Source organism: Phycodurus eques, chromosome 14, assembly GCF_024500275.1.
Source record: "Phycodurus eques isolate BA_2022a chromosome 14, UOR_Pequ_1.1, whole genome shotgun sequence".
Lineage (NCBI taxonomy): Eukaryota > Metazoa > Chordata > Actinopteri > Syngnathiformes > Syngnathidae > Phycodurus > Phycodurus eques.
In genome coordinates this window covers 7430946-7448680 of record NC_084538.1, presented here as the reverse complement: position 1 = coordinate 7448680, position 17735 = coordinate 7430946, and the positions used below count along the sequence as shown (strand labels likewise).

Genomic DNA, 17735 nt, shown 5'->3' with positions numbered 1-17735 from the left:
ACACAAAACACAGCCTTAAATTCAATGACAAAGGTGTAATGTAGTCTCCGCTAACAAGTGATGTTCGTTTTCTCTGTTGAGGCCGCATCTCCATTTTTCAACTCTTATGGGATTTAATGCATGATACTGGTCTTTCTTTTATTCAAATTGGATTTTCTATTTTTCTCTAGTATTTTGGCCAAATTGAAATGTTAGCAAGTTTCTGTGAACCGAATCCGAACAAATGAAGAGCCAATTCCATTCTGGTACACAAAAATCACTTTATTCCTTGGATGTTTTCTTTTGCAAAAAGATTGCAGTATGAAAAAAGCTCACAAGTCAAGAAGTGCCATTTGATATCATACACTTAAACAGCAGAATAGTGTGAATACATTTCTGAAGGATAGCTAAACCATAGGGATAATCAACACTGACAATGAATACATTCAGAATACTGTGTGTTGACTGTGTGCTTAATAGGCCTTCCCTTTTCAATAGAAATACTGTATTTATCCACATTAGAGGAGTGCAGTCTTGTGGTGGCTGGATCAGGATGGAGCTTTTCCACCAGAGCTTTTCACTCTTTTATGATTAAGTCCCCATTTGGTCAGATTTGGGCTCCTTCCAAGAGAACGTGCTAGTGAGGTCTCAGGCACTTTTTGAAGTCATGAGGTTGTTGACGATGCAGTCTTGATGACCAACTATTCAACTTCCTGCATGCTATACGTCACTAGTTTTCCTGAACAAACCATTAGGTACACCTGTAAAATACAGTGGAACCTCCAAAGTCGAACGCCAGGTGGCCGGAAACTGGGCTGCCGTGGCCGCCGGAACCATTTATGTAAACTTAGCATTAACTAACTGGATTCCACAAGTGGGTTTTGCTTAAACATGCCATTAGGTTTTATTTTACAGGTTGTGCCTGAAATAATTTGAATAGCTGATTATTTACATGTCCTAGGTCAGTGGTTCTGAAACCTTTTATTCAAAGGAACACATAAAAAAGAATTGACTCTCCTAGTACCACCATCATGGCCAATAGTCAAATACAGTAAGTCAGAAGGCCTAAATGTTGATTTAAAAAATGAGCTTTTATTCCTAAAAAGTATATCTACCATTATTGTAAGCCACTGTAACATGATGCACAATTTGAACATTAACACTATGCTTACTGCAAAAAGATTCTACCAAAATTACACATAAAATGTGAATTAAAGTTGAACCTAAAATTATGTTTTAAAACAAACGGATGGTAAAAATTCTATGCAAATGTAACTGAATTGGATTTATACAGTGATTCTTTCGCATACCAATAGAGGGAGCCACACTTGGAAAATCACTGTACTAGGCAAACGAAATTAAATAGGCTCCGTGTTAAAAAAATTAAAATGTATTTAGCAAACTTCCAACAGGATATTCAAACAGATAAAGATTTTATAACTGATATCACAAAGGCATTGATTGAATTTAGCCTGATTTTTTGCCACATAGAAGAACAGGAGTGGTAGCAAGAGTACTGTGATTTTCTGTTTTTATCCTGGGGGGAAAAAAAAGTAAAAAATATACAAGCTAGTTTTTACACACCTTGTAAAAATAATAATTTTAGCAAGAATGGGCTGTTATGTTGTTAGACTCAACGAAATGATGCCTGTAGAGTGGTGAACCTTTCTTTTTACTGGTACAACAGTTAGGAATGTTAAAATGTTACGTAAAACATTGTCTGTACAGTTAATAAAGGTTTTAAAATTGACCCTGGAAGGATTTTAAATCACCTTTTAAAAATATTTTGAAATTTGAAAGTCAACCAACATCATGAAACGAATTATTTCACTGGCTCCACTGTATATAAATGTAAAAATGTTTTCTGTTCCAATACCAGAAAACATATTACCCTTTATAATGAAATGTCAACAGTTTACTGTATAGCTCTTGGACTTCACAATATAAATTAAATAGCACATTTATAAAAATGACCCTATTGAGTATTAAAAGTGGAACTTGTACATTGTTTACAGTATACAGGAGAAGCAATTTATTGGATAATAATAACTTGATAAATGAACACTTCCTGGGAATTTATTTAAGGCGTAGATGCACAAGCCAGCCTTTTGATATCGGATACAAAAGCAATGTGTTTATATTAAAGATGGGCATAAATTCAGTCAATTATTGATTAATTTGACACACACTTGGTTACTTGACCTCAGCTAGTTTGTGATTTGAAGGAGTAGAAGTTAAATTCAACTTTTGATCATGTCAGCAGTTTAAACTGACATCAATTTCACCTCGGAAACACACTCAGACAAGCCACAGTTGGGTTATTCTGAAGAATAACCTAAGAAACCTAAAAATACATTTAAATTCTTTCCCAAGTCTGTTCACAATGACACAAATTTGTTTTATTAAGAAACTCTCATAGAAAAAGTCTCCGTACAGTCCACATTGTTTATTCCGTAGAAGAAAATCTGAAACACATATTTAAGATGAGAATATTTCGTATTAGAAAATGTTTTTTCCGAAAGTTGTTGCAGTCCTTTTTGAGCATTGGAGCTGTATTTTAAAGCCTTCAAAGTCATTATAAGCCTCACGCGTTATGTACGTACAACCCAGTGTTCTGGATATTTGCACGTTCACTGTATGGTCTTAGATCCCATTTGATCCCGTTCCAGTCTTTCCTCCACCGCCATCCTCCTGTGGATGTCTTCACATTGGTCGTTATTGCTGTTCTTGATGTAGAACCGCTCTACAGCGTAGTGTAGATGTAAACAAAGATGATGACCAGCAAGTTAAGAATGGTCCCAATGATGCCCAACATGGCCAAGATGGTCTCCTCCTTGCTTTCCTTGTCTTGGGTTCCCCTTTCCTCATCACTGTAGACAGTGTTGACCATTTTCCCTGGAAGCATCTGGAGTTTGCGTCTCACACCAGTCTGGAATGAACAGGCAAATTCATGTTACCGTGATACAGTGGTGTGGAAATGGGGTGGCGGAGGGGGCGGCGGCCCAGAGCAAATTTTGCACGTGAGAAACATAACAGGAGGTGGGAAATTTTCCAATTTGTAAAAATCATTACAAACTTTGAAGAGACATGTTAGACAGACACTACATTGTGGCTAATTTAAAAAAGCATTCACTTTCTTCACTTTTCAGATTTAAAAACAAAAAACTGGCAAAATCTGACACTACATAGTTTTTGTTGTTTAGTCACGCTATCATCACAGTTAAATCAAAAAGCAAGTATGTCTAAATTTTTCAATTTTTGTTGAAGTGAAAAAAAAACAAATATCTTCAAGTTTGGATGAAATAAACTCTCTTTTTTGTTGCTGAATATAAATAAATACCCTGGACAGACACACACATACACACGACCATAGACCACAATCTGTACGTAGTAAATTAATAGTTTCGCTGTCATCTTGCCTCTTGCATGTTACTCCGTGTTGCATAGCTGCGTCTGTGCCGCCATGTTTTATTCACGACGGCGAGAAATATTTTCCCATCAAAAATAAATTACGTGGAGGTGTTTTTCTTTAATAGAATATCAGCCATCTGCTCCGTTCTAAGCGTGCAAAAAGAGCACAGTGTTCATGGCGATGAAACCTTCATTGTCAATGTGTGGTATGGGTGAAAGCATGCTGTAGGGAAAGATGCCCTTTTACAAAAGATTTCTGCTCAAAACTGTGTCCTATATATGTTGATTGCAGCCATTATAAATAATGGCAACTAGTTGTATATTGTTTTATGCAGCCTGTGGTGAGGGGTGTATAAAAAGTAACTTTAGTATGTTTATTATTTTTTTGGGGTTGTATATCCCAGAGGCGCAGCAGCTTGTGCAAGTTGGCATCCGAAACCTCTCAGGAGAAACGTGTTTTCTCTTTGCAGGTCAGTGGGTTGCACACGACAACTAGCGACAGCAAAAGCTTGTAGGCGTATAGTGGACTAAAAAGAAAGTCCTTGACAGGAAGTGGAAAGTTTGTAGATGCATGATAAACTACACACTTTTTGGCTATGACCACACAAGCGCAGGTCAACTTTCCTGTGTGTGTTAGCATTTTGTCCACACCGAAACTAGATGCTAAAATCTGCTTTTTGTGTGTGTGTGTGTGTGTGTGTGCTTACAGTGATACTCATCTCCTTAAGAGAACCAATGTCACCTTTTTGTAATGTTTATTATTTGTAAACTTTTTATTCAAAGTATAATATGATATAATTAGCGATAACACCATCAGTCCACTTGAGTTTAGTAATGTTGGCTGCATGCGTCACATTCACGGAACCACACACTCACTGACAAGTGTTGGATTAAAAAAAACAAAAACAACAAACAAGATTAATGCAAAATTTTAAAGTGTCCCGAGCCCTGCCGTAAATAGTGAAAGTCTGTGAGTAAAAACAAAATGGTTTCAAGTGAAGTAAATGTTAAGTATCAATGATCTGTACCGGTTGTAAGTCATGAAGGTCGTAGGTGAGTTTGAGCCAATCCCAGCTGACTTTGGACGAGAGGCGGCATAAACCCTGGACTGGTCGCCCGCCAATCACATATAGGCAACCAACCATTCACACTTACATTCTCACCAAAGTACAGTTCAGGCTTTAATAAACCTAACAGGCATGTTTGTAGAATTTGGGAGGAAACCGGAGTACATCAGAAAAACAACATGCGAACTCCACACAGGCAGACTGAAGCTGAGATTGGAACTTTAGAACTGTGAGGCTGACATGCTAACCACTAGGTCATCGTGATGCGAAACAGCCACTTGTTAAAACAACACAAGAGTTCATCTGGGACGAGAAGTGAACAATAGTAGACTGGCGCAGTCATTCATGAGACAAAAACCCTAAGAGTATGAGTCTTAAAGGGAGTAACCCACCTCGCCCCCCCCCCCCCCCAAAAATGCTGCAGCACAGTAGTGCGCCATGACGGATGGTCAGTTGTACTGCGGGAAATATCCAGTTTCACTTATTTCAAAAATTATTTGCTACAAATGTATGCGCTATCTCTGTATGTATGATGTGTTCATCTAACTATGCCAGCAACATATAGTGACAGGCAGAATTAGTAAATGCTCTTCTACTAGATGACAGAGTGTAAATTGACCAGTGTATCCACCTTTTGCAATTCATACAACAAAATAACTTTGTGTTCAACTAAAGTAAACTAAATTTGAGAATAAATTGAGATGTCATAATTTTTTTTCCATCTATACAGGTCTGGGGGAAAAAAACAGGCCACTCTAAAATGAACACTTTCTCAGAGTTGGCTTTTTTAGGTATATGTTTGAGTAAAACCAACATTTTTGGTTTATTCTGTAAACTACTGACAACATAACTCCCCAATTTCACAAGCAAATATTGTCTTTTAGAGCACTTATTTCCAGAAAATGAAAAATTGTCAAGGTACCATAATAATTTATTATTTTCATTTTTAAAATTTATTTTAAATTGTTTTTTGTTGTTGGTGTGCTGCAAGATTTTTTTAATGTAAAATCTGTGCCTCAGCTCAATAAAGGTTGGTAAACACTAGGCTATGTTATTAAACTACGGAATGATGTCACTTTTGTTGGACACCCTGAGTAATAGTTAGACTTTACACCGATTTTATTGGCCTTATCGGTATTGGCCAATAATTAGCATTTTTTTTCTTTGTCATAAGTCGTTGATCGGCTCCGCTAAAGAAATGTACTCTGCATCGCTGTCGTGCACAGTATATTTGAATCCAAAAGCTAGTTTATCTTTAGCCTTGTCGCATGTCTTTTGGCGTAGTCCTGTAATATCTGACGGCCAATAAAGTTATTAAAAAAAAAAAAAAAAAAAACATGTCGGCGGTGTGAAACAGACAACACCTCTGAGACAGACGACACATAATGCCCGGATCAGACTACAGACAAATTTGTCAGACTACTGCAATAAAATCTTGTATTCCGATACCACCGCATCTCGTTTTTTCCGATCACTGAGCTTTAATCGTCTCAACGCAAACGCGACCGGATACACTCGTTACCATGGCGACGACAACAATGGATCGTGCCGTGTGTTTGTAAGAATAAAATGGGGAAAAACGTGTGTTGGTGGTCACCGGTGCTCAGGAGAGGATGTTCGTTTAAGGCTTGCTTCAGGTATGTTCACGTACTTTTAATACGATACGGCTCGCAAGCAGGCAACAAAAACGTTATGTAGCTTAGCGAACTATTGGTAGCACGAATGGTTGTACGTAAACATGCCGCCGTTCTGTCGAATCATGCTCTAAAGTTTCGGTGTGGGTGAAGTAATTTAATTAATAATAAAGTAATTTAATTACATTAAGTTAGCACGCATTATTTCTGTCATGTTGTAATGTTGGTTTGACCTGACTAATTAGAATACATGACCTGACTAGAGAAGTGATTTCCAACCTTTATGGAGCCAAGGAACATATTTTACAATTGAAAAATCTCACGGCCCACCAACAAACAAAAATGTCACAAAAAGTGGATCCATTAATTACTGCATTTACTTCCTGCCATCTAATAGAAGACCATTCATTTGTTCTGTCTGTCACTATGCCTCACTGGCCTAAATTGAGGAACAATGATACATTTATTGGAAATATAATTTTTTGAGCAATTAAGTCAACAAGTATATACAGTAAATGAACAGGTCATTTAAATATACACATTCCTCCATCTTGTGATCCCGATCGGTTATCTTTTTTTTAAAACTCGCTGATCGGCCCCAAAAATCCCGATCGTGTAAAGCCTAGTAATGATACACATTTGTTTGATTGTGCATATTTCAAATACATTTGGCATGGAAATTGCTTCCCTGCTTATTACTATAGGCAGTGGGAAGATCATTTTCCTCCTCTGATAATCACTATAATTGATTAGTTATTTGACTTTGCATCATCCGGCAGAAGCACAGAGGATTCTCTCACTGTTGAGTGCTCCTGTCACTCAAGAGCTCATCTAAACACTTTTATGCCTGATTAATCCGGGCAGTCGTTGTCAAGGCCGCACAGCATTACAACCTTTTTTATATTTCCCTGATTTATTATCCTTCCGAGACCGGGCTCTCACCTGTGCAGCAACAAGCCCCCAGGCGTTTAAAACAAAGCAAAACACAACAAAATAAATAAAGAGCCGACAGAAGAAGTAATGCCACACCTCAGACAACAAATCCCAACAATCAGGCTCGCTTGCGCCTTATAGAAGCTAACATCTGCAGATCAGTGGAGAGTAAAACCATTTGCCACGTGAATAATCGCGAGCATGTCAAACAAGGGGACCCAGATGCTAATGTGCTCCGACACGGCACGCTCGCTTTTGGCGTCGCGGAATGCGCATGCAGGTGCACTCCCACAACTTACACACTTGAAGATTAGAAAGCATCTCGTACTGTCAACTGGAATGACGATTCGGTCTTTGATGGGTTGACATTGTTCTGTTCACGCCCCCTCCAAAAAAACCAAAAACATTTATAATTGCCTGTACGCTTTGTTTAAACTGTAAGTACTGTATACCCCAAACTATGATCACAAAACAGTCTATCATTTCAAACTCATCCAACAACATTACCCTTAAAAATAAAGGATTTATTTTGGAAAAAATAACGTCAACATGCACGTGCTGCAATAACTTCCACTAACAACCCAGGCTAAACTCATTTCCTCCCCATCATAGAAAGCTTGTCCGTCTGTTGCGATGCAGCACTTCAACTTGACACCTTAACACCAATTTCTATTTAGACTGGGCTTTTCCCGAATCTTGTAGGCGTTTCAAATAGGCTGTTTCAGAAAGAGCACAAACACTGCCAATAGGTGACTTTTTCCAACAAATGGGGAAAGTCTCCACCGTACTCTAATACAGTCACTGAAAGTCACTTTATCAGGTACAGTTAAATTAAAACAAAAAATGCCATTTAGTCGACCACGCCAAGGCCGATCAACAAGGGGTTCAAATCCTGGCCACAGCCTCTCCGTGTGGAGTTTGCATGTTCTCTCGGTACTCTGGCTTCCTCTCACATTCCCAAAAGCATATTACGCTCATTGAAAACTCAAAATTGTCTATCGTTCTGAATTTGAGTGTGAATGTTCATTTGTCTATATGTGACCTTCCATTGGCGAGCGACCAGTCTAGGGCTTACGGTGCCTTGGCTGCAGTCCTAATTAAGACAAGCCTTAGAAAACGGATGCAAAGACTTGTCAGAAAGAGTTTAGTTTACCAGAATTGTCACTGTCCAGGAAAAACATGTATTGTCAAATTTTAGTTTAAAAAAAAAAACCAAAAAAAAACTTTCACATACACACATGTTTTTTTTTGCTTTTCAGCTAACAAGAAAATCACTAAATGTTTGGAAAACATGCTTTTTCTTGGAAGTATAACCAGAATATTAGAAACACCTCTGACCATGATGTAATGTCTGGCTATATTATCAAAACTGTGCAGAGTTCGAAATGAGGTGTACCTAAAGATTTGGCCCATGAGCGCTTACTTGAGAGAAAAGCTTCTAAGGATCAAGCCTGAATAAAAAATGCACGGTGGAATAAACCCGCTCCAAAGAAGCGAACATGCCGCCGAGGGTCAGACGTCAATTAAAGTCATTGTTGCCATTACGTAAGAGGCACTTTAACCTGTTAAGAGCACGCGTGACATGACGGGCATCACCCGCGGGATCGTCTTTTTGGCCACCTCCATGAATGATTCACACAAAGACAACTGAGCCTGGAAAGCCCCCACCCCCCGTGCCCCCAACCCCTTTCGCTTTCTTTTATAAAGTAGACATAGCCTCACATCATACATGAATTCATCCCCGTACAATTGACTGTTAAATTTGCAGACCTACCTTGCAAAATATCAGGAAAAACATGGACATGCTGGAGCAGGACACTTCCCTGGAGTGCACAGACAACTAAAGCGACAGCGGACCCCTCTCATCGTTCAGCGGGGGGTGCTCGCTCGTTGTCCGGGCGGTCCACTTGACTGTTCATCTCTCAACTTGCTCCAGCTTGAAACCGCATGTGTTCTCTGTCGTCTTGTCTGAGTGGAAGGATGGTATCAAGTTGAAGAATGGATGATGGTCTGATGTGGGCGGGAGCGACCGAGTGGAGATAAGTGAACACCCTCTGCCTGTCCTCCTATTTCATCTCACTTCTGCAAACAAACGAACAAACAAAACAAACCCCCCAAAAATGTTCAGTTTGTGTCCCCTGCCTTGTCAAATACTTTTTTTAAATCCAACTTTTTAGTTTGTTATTTTAAACACCTTTTTGTCAGGAGTGATGCGAAGGGCACCGGTCACCTCGCGCTGCTTTCAGACAAGAGGCATCCCTCTACTCTCCCTCGCTTTCTTTCTCCCCCCCGCCGCATGTTAATGCAGCTGTGGTTGCCTGGCAACGCACTCAAGGGAGTCTCACACACACACGCACACACACATACACAAAGCCTGGCGACAAGAAGCGATTGTGACAGAGGCCAGGATGAGGGCTGAGGGTCTGGTCTCTTCTGGTATGTTTGGAGGACTCATGCATGTGTGGGTCTTTGTTTGAGTGTGTGTGTGCACACTTTTAAACCATCACCGGTCCGAGAAGTGTGCACGTGTGTGTGTTTGTATTCTGGCGTCGCATGAAAATGAGTGGACAATGCTCAGCAAATGTATTAGACCACCTGCCACAGAGAGCATCCAACATCATGAAACGCTTTAATGCAGACTCTTGATTCCAGTGAGCTTTCAATGCTATTTTGAATTAAATGAGGAATTTCACACTTAATGCACTTTTTACACCCAATTTTTTTTAAGAAGTCATAAATGAGTCAAGCATGCACTAAAACTAATTTTATGTGCATGAATAGACGTAGCTATAATTCTATCAAATAATAATCATGTCCTTTTACTATTTTTTTCTTTTTTTTTGGTGAAAGCTAATTTGAAAATGAATGGATAACAACACTAACGTAATTGCAGAATTAAAAATATAATTTGGGTTAAAGAACTGTTAAATGCTACTGTATTAACCACTACAGGAACGACAAGGATTTTGGTAGTTACATGTTGTGGCTGAAAACTTAACTTTGGGTGATGAGCTGGTACATTTCGTAAGTACTGTATATCAATATTCGATTTATAGCGAAACTCTTATTCACAGTTCGACATTCGCAAATTTGCCACTTTGTGGATTATATTTAACCTATCCTGTTTTATTTGCTGAAAAACTTGTCTACTTGCTATTTTTATTCTGTGGCCAAAGTGGGATCTTTGTGCTGAAGTGAGTTGCGGAGGTTCATTAACGAAAGGAGTCGTATGCCACCATCTTGAGGCATCTTTGGCATTTACAATACAATATAAAGCTTTTGAAGGGGGGCAAAATTCCGCAAATAGCAGGAATTCAGCGTATATCGTATCTATGGGCATTTTTTTATGTTCTGGAGGTGGATATTCCGGCATAGTTTCAGAAAAGCTCCTGAAGCCGGGAGTAATAGGTCAGCTCAAGGCTGTGGAGGCGTGCCTGCTATGAGTGAGCCCACGAGTGCCTGGCAAATGATTGACACCTTGTCAGTTACACCCTCTGTCACTGTTTGGTTGTTTTTCCTCTTGCGTGTGGTTTCCCAAAAAATCTAATTAGAGGTAGACTGAGCTAGAGAAGGATGTTATTTTTCCACCAGATCATTTTATTCGTGTACTACTGTCAGGTTATAGTGACGGTATATGACAAAAGTGATTTATTTTTTTCCTTCTTAATTGGAAACTCCCCTTTTAATGGTGGATAACATCAATAATGCATTGTAATTGCTCATGGTACAATTTTGAAAAACCAGCATTAGCTACAGTAACAATACTGTCCAGGTCTGACTCTTCCCAATGGCAAGACTCCATATCTAAATGACTCACAGTTTGATTTTTAACGTTTGACTGTCCTGTTCATTTTTGTTTGAAGAGTGAACAGCCACAATACCTTCAAGAATGGAGGAGACTGTCATTACTTTGTCTGACCAAGTCAAACAGTCAGCAACCTTGGATGAAACTATCAATGTAGCAACGTTATCTCTCACGATCCAGTCTCGATACACTGGCATCAGATTACTGTATGTGCAGTCGCGCACTTAATGGTGTTTGACTTAAAATTTGTGGAAGTTGATATTGTAACTCCATTTGTCAACAAATGACCAAGTGCAAAGAGTCACGACAAAAGCAGAGGAATTATCGCCGTTACTCTTGTTTTAATGACCGCAGATTTTTTTGGAATGTGTTGCCGATACAAACATATCGATGATCACGTAACTGGTGTATCATGATATTGTCATTATCGCTGGCAAAATATTTCCATAATAGCGTATCGTGAGTTATTTTCTGTTACTTGTGATTCGCACCTTTTACCTCACCAGCCACCCCATTCCAGTCATGCAACGTATGAGACTGATACCGCCGTCCAACGTGAGTCACCTTTGGGAATGTTACAAGGCAATGAAGCAATTGGACGAATCGTCCGTCCCCTCCTCCTTTGCCTCACTTCACCTCTGCCAGACAAAAGGACACCGGCTTTCAGTGTTTGTCTCCCAAGAAGAAAGAGAAGAAATGACTCACACAGAGGCCAGACTGAACATTTCTCATTTTAAGACACTTTCACGCCTTGAATATTTATTGTTCTTCATCAGCTCACACTGAACCTAATAGTAGCTTCTTTGGGAGGGAGATACACTTCAAGGCCATTTTCTTCCTGCAAAATCAAATAACATCCAATACAAGAGTTGCATCACATTCTGTCTTGACGGATCTTTTTTGTATTTGGAAAGATATGTTTTGGTACAGCTTTTGTATTGAATCTCAGTACGGTAGAGCATGCAGGTGTACCTAATGTGGACTTGCTTTTTGTCCTTCAATAAAAAAAAATTAAAAAAAATTGTAAACAACAAAGCACAAAATCTCAATATCCCAAACTTTTTGTGAGTTTTGAATGTATCTTTGTAATATTGACATGGCCTAAATTTGCTCCAACGAACCTTACACTGAAAATTAAACCAATTTACTTGACACAAGTCTGTCTTGGACTGACCAGAATAAAAATTTGTTTTAAAAAAACACACACACACAAATACATGTAATTTATGACCAAAATATAAACATAAAAAATTAACTATATTCCACCATATATGCCAGTGGATATGTTTGACACACGCTGAGAACAAACAAGGCCGGATGACGCTTTGTGCAACAAACGACCTGCAATGAACAACAATAAAAATGGAAATGTAAAAGGACGATTCCCTCTGTGAAGTGACGCCGCTGGTGTGCATAAATGTGATGCCTCGCAGTGTCTCTTCCTGCAAGGACATTTATAACAATTAATCTGGGTTTCCATCAAATTTTGTAAGCAAATCCGCAGAGTGCTCTGAATACATGCTGATAATCCACTGTGTCACGTCGCTGTTCGTTCTAACAAGCCAATATCAGTGTAGAAACAGGCACTGCCACTTGTAACCTCATCTTTGTTATCCACCTCCTCATGTGTTCCAACTCATGTTTTTCAGTGCAGTTGCTTGCAGAGGTGGGAGACTCGAGTCATATGAGTTGACTCGAGTCAGATGCCAACTTTGTCTTGGCTAAAACATATGAAAGACTCCACTTGACTTTGACTTGAACTAAATGACGTGACAAATCTTGCCTGTTAACATTAGAAAATCAGAATTTTCACGACGGTGTGCCGTTTGGTTTTTGATAAAGTATTTTTTTTGTAGTGTGCTCAAACCTGGCAAACCCACCAGTATGCTATGATCCAGAAGTGCCTTGTGATTGTTTTTGATAGAATCGGGGGAAAAGAGAGTGGCAACATGAAAGGTTAAAATAAAAAATAAGAGACACAGTATCTAACTTGATCCGCCACTATACAACCCGCAAAGTCAGGTAAACCACGTTAACCTCACAGTTTAGCTAAACGATAGTTGGTCCAACATTAACTGAGCTTCATGTCAGTCATGGGTTTATTTTAAAAGACCATGAAGTAATAGACAATAGTAATGTGAAAACTGATTTGAGACATTTAAAAACTGTGATCATGAATGTGTTAGTACAGCCAATGTACAAATATTGAGTGTAAAGTGGCTAATGTGCAAATATACATTGTATGACTTATGATTTGCATAACCCAAGTAATGAATTGACTCCAGTTTTTTCTTTATTTAGTGGAGAGTTGATTTGACTTGGGAGCTGAAAGCATATAAAAGGAGTTGGGTGACAAATGTGCTGCATGTCATGTCATGCGAATACACTGTGTAAAATTCAAACTTCACGGCTTTGAGTGGATGCATAAAAAGATAGATAATGTGCTTCCTTGAAGCATCAGTGGAGATCTACATAGACAAAACTGGTAAAAACAAAAGCTCCAAGTTATACAAAGATGACAGTTTGTTGAAGCAACCACCGAGGAAAGTAGCGAGGAAAATTAGTTGAGGTTTAAAACAAGTAGAGGACTGAACAAAAAGATTTGTCACACTCCCAACAAACGCCTTTAAATCTCATGAAAATATGTCGTTTAGTGCTGGTGATTCTCAAATTAGGGTCCCTGGACTTTGGGAGTCCCTCAGCCATAACAAACGAGCCTGCAAAATAATTATGAAGTGTCATTTTTTAAAAAGTCCACAGCTGCATATGGGGAGCAGTGCAGCAATTAAAATTGCTGATATGATTGTAATGTATCACAAATCTGACATCCCTGCATCCATCTTTATTGGAGCCTGTCTTTATATCACTTTTTTTGACTCGGGGCGGGAGGCTCAACAAGTAGCCACTCCCTAACTCGTCATTGTAACGAAAGCCGCTCCCGTGTTGGCACCTTGGAGTGGGGGATGGGTAGAGGGGGGAGTGGTCATATAAAACAGGACCGCCCCCTCAATCCAGGCTAGGGTGGAAATTATTAGTAGGAATCCTAAAAACATTTTCATGTTACATACAGCCTTATTCCAAAGAGAATTGATTTTCCTTCGAAATTGTACACACACACACACACACACACATTTGTTTTGGCAAATATATTTACATTAAAAAAAGGAAAAAAAGAAAATACATGAACATAGGTACACACAGTACTGAACTAGGTGTTCACAACAAACAATTTTCTTAACCTACCTAACCTGTGTTGAAAAGAAGGTACAGTGTAGTATGCATATTGTGTCAAGGTATTACATTTACAGTCTAACATGATCACTGCATTTTTGGATCACCAAAAAAAATATTTCTTACTAAATTGTTGTAGTGACAGGTTGAGCTCTGTTCCTTTGACAGAGACCCCATTAATAAAACATTGATCTAATATATGAAGGAATTTTGGAGTCCCAGAGACAAAAACACTTTATGTGAAGCTGCCAAAGTGTTTCACAAAACACTGAAGTTTGATTAATTGCAAATGATAAACTTCCCTAATAGACCTTTTGCGAGGTACATGGAGTTGGTAAACATCTTTTGCACAAACTTTAACGGGGATTGTCTCAACAATCCAAATTAATGGCGATGTAATCAGCAAGAAACGCATATCTGCTCTTCTTCATTTTGTCTCTCATCCTTCCTCATTTGTCCTTCAGAGAACTACTGCCGTTAATCAATAATCACCGTCTAGGCTGTGAAGTTTAGACTACTGGTATCAGACTCTGACGGTATGATAACTGAGGATAAATATTGCGTTTTCACTGTATCACAGTATGGCAATTACAGCTCTGAAATCTATTATATTGAAATGTTTGGGTAGCTAACAACTTTTTTCTATAAACAATATCAAAATGTAGTACAACAGTAAAAGTACTTATTTCTGAGAAAACGAGTCGCTTCTTCTCTACTTTGTGACATAATGTCAAAGCGGAAAAAACTTATATTAGCCATGCTAGTTAGCTAGTTAGCTGCCTCGTTAGCAAGACCTGCTAATTCTCGTAGCTGGTTGCAAACATTCATTTCAAAACAGCATCAAAATAATACAGTAATATTACCTTAAATTTGACAAAGACTGATGGTATACTTACAGGCACTCTTTGTAAGGATGTTTTGCATAGCCTTCCTCTACAATGTTGCGGTACCCCACCCCGAAAAAAATACTTTTTTTGACAAGGGGGAAAGTCGTCGAGACAAAAAAAAAAAAAATCACCTCATACGGCTGATAGAAGGGTTTAGCAATTTTGAGACCGTGACTTTTGAAAATTGCAGAAATACAAATACTGTACAAAATACAGTGAACTGGGGGGATACATTCCAGACCTACCTGCAATAGGTGAAAATCTGCACTGTTGTGGGAATGTCTTCATATATAAAGTTTTACCGCTCCCACATGCTTTAAATGCATTCAAAAATATTAAAACACACTTTTTCAAAACACATTGTAAACATAGTTGTACGCACAAAAATTGGAAGCATTACAGTATTTATCAATCTAATTTCCAGTCATGCAAACCAATTTGAAGCTAATTCAAGTTTTCCTCTGTCAGTTACAGTATACCCAAAATATCGATTATTATTGTATCGCGATGCTATTGACATCACCATGAATCGTATTGTGAGTTACTCTGCGATTCCCAACTCGACTAAAGTTGAAGATAAAGTGGGCCCGACGTGGTCCAGTGGCATGACATCATTAATCCTCATTAGCTGAGAACATGACAGCACCATAGAGATGGAGATGATTCACATAAAAATGGAACAATTTTATAGATATTTCTGTGCTGCTGAGAGACGGATGAGCTTCAAGTGTGGACCGGACAGTGTAAAAGCATTCTAGAGGAATGGGATGCTGAGGAATTTTCAAAGATGGGAGCCCAAGGAAAGCTATTAAAGATTGTCTTTTGATTGAGGTGTCCTCAAATCTGATAGAATAAAAAAAAAAAAAAAAAAAAATGGAACTGCTGGACACACTGAAAAGCCAAAATCACTCAGAATGACATGAAGTAATGCTTTTAGGCTTGATTGGCTAATGCTTGCAATGTCCATCCTAGGACCAGACATTTTTTTTGATTCAATTACAATTATTAAATGGGCAGCTTGGTAATCAAATAAGATGCCACATGTGTACTGGAAGTCGAATTTGACCTCAGTTCAGGATTGTAGCAGTCAGCCATATCTGCCTTGAAGTACTGTACATGAATAATTGTTTTATCATTAAATGTATGCATTGATGTATTGGTGAACTGTTTTGACCAGTAAGTGAACCACATTCATTAGTTCATTGTGAGGAGTAAAACAAAAATGGCATGATTTGATTAAATGCAAATTCTGGATCCAAGGTCTTCAGTTTGATTGTCTTCTTCCTGAGACCAGTAAAGCATAGCAACAGCAGAATATTATGGACTGTCTTTAATAAAAGATGCTAATTTCTTTGACGATGTCAAAGTATGACCACCCCTGGTGTAAATCCAGATAGTAGTTTGAAGTTGTGCAAATTTTGGTGTCATCAAAGCAACACATCATGCCCTATAATAAATAAAGATGTTTGTCTTCATGCTGATAGCGATATTTGCCCAACAACTGGTGCACATTTGAAGCCATTTTTTGCCTTTCTTTTCTTTTCGTCACTGTCATGACTTTTATTTAGTCTTTCCATAGTACAATCCCATGATACCAGCAACCCTATTTATACACAGATACTATAGGTGCAAATGTTAGGTCCTGGCTCCTGGGTCTTCCTTTTTTTTTGTTTTGTTTTATTTTGTTTTGTTTTTTTACAGAGCAGCAGCATGTTGTTTCTTATTGCGTTCCGATAAAGCATCTTCTTTTCTTGACAATTGAGCTAACATGACATGACAACTATGGTGCAAATTTGACATCCAGCGTATGTCCTCTTCCAAAGTTCAACCAGGCATCGCAACAAGGAGCATACAGTATCATGCACTGCCTTGATATAAAGCTAATTTTCGGTATGACTATCTATCTACACATTGAGCGATCAGATGGAAAGCAGATTAGCATAATTTTTACCTGCTCCCTCAACTCTCTTTTTGTTCACATATTTGTGCATAATATCTTTGTTTTTCTTCTTCCCAAGTTCAGCGAGATAAGCGGCAAGCTCCATTTCATGCATTGTCTTGACTAAAGAAGCTTCATTAAGGGACAACTATCCCCCATGTCGCAAATCAAGCCCAAATTTGAAAAATTAAGCCCCGCGGCCGACCTGATCCTTTGAGGTACACCTCACGACACTTCAGTGCAAGGACAACAACACGCAGCACATTTAATGTGTAGTGCCTGCCAGGTCCTTTTAAATTCTGTTGTTGTCCAATGAAAATTCTCCCCTGGACCCAAAAGGTTTGAGAAGCCCAGGTTTAAAGCAGGAGTTTATAGCTGCACTGAAACCAGTGACGTCTGTCTGTCAAAGTGGCAGAAAGCAAATGATTCCCCCTTTCCCGAAATGTTCAATTAACCCCGGTAAGAAGCTACTGTCCGTTTGCACCAGCGTGGCGAGAACGGGAGGCGGACACATCACTGATAATGAGGCTCCACGAAACACTTGCAGGTTCTCCGTGTCTCTAAAGCTCTATTGTCTGTAGAGGTGCACGGCAGGCCGGAAAAAGACCCTCTCGCCGGTGGAAAATAATGAGAGCTTTAAGGCATTAAACATGAAAGTCTGCGAGATGATCTGTATCGCTTGTACGGCTTTCTAGATCATAAGAGAAACGTCTCTAAAACAATCCCTCAAGCTCTAATACATTCAAATGCATTCTATTTAGTGAAAAACTCAAATAGAAGGCGAAGAAGGAAGCTTTGATGCTAGACTCGCTCACGATTCAGAAGAAGGTTCTTGGGGATCATCTTTTG

At 38.9% G+C, this 17735-nt stretch overlaps 1 protein-coding gene across 1 annotated transcript; it reads right to left on the bottom strand.

Annotated features, from left to right (window-relative positions):
* Window positions 1–2271: 2271 nt before the first annotated feature.
* Window positions 2272–8984, bottom strand: LOC133412913 (protein TUNAR-like). Its single transcript, XM_061696674.1, has 2 exons — window positions 8799–8984; window positions 2272–2908 (listed from the first exon to the last, which is right to left on the bottom strand). The coding sequence occupies exons 1-2, from the start codon at window positions 8826–8828 to the stop codon at window positions 2723–2725; spliced, it is 216 nt and encodes a 71-aa protein (XP_061552658.1). The 5' UTR covers window positions 8829–8984; the 3' UTR covers window positions 2272–2722.
* Between the last annotated feature and the right edge of the window lie 8751 nt (window positions 8985–17735).

Coding starts and splice junctions, on each gene's coding strand:
- LOC133412913 (XM_061696674.1), bottom strand. CDS start 8,828: ATGTCCATGTTTTTCCTGATATTTTGCAAG. Junction 2,909..8,798: donor TTTTCCTGATATTTTGCAAG/GTAGGTCTGCAA, acceptor TGTTCATTCCAG/ACTGGTGTGAGACGCAAACT.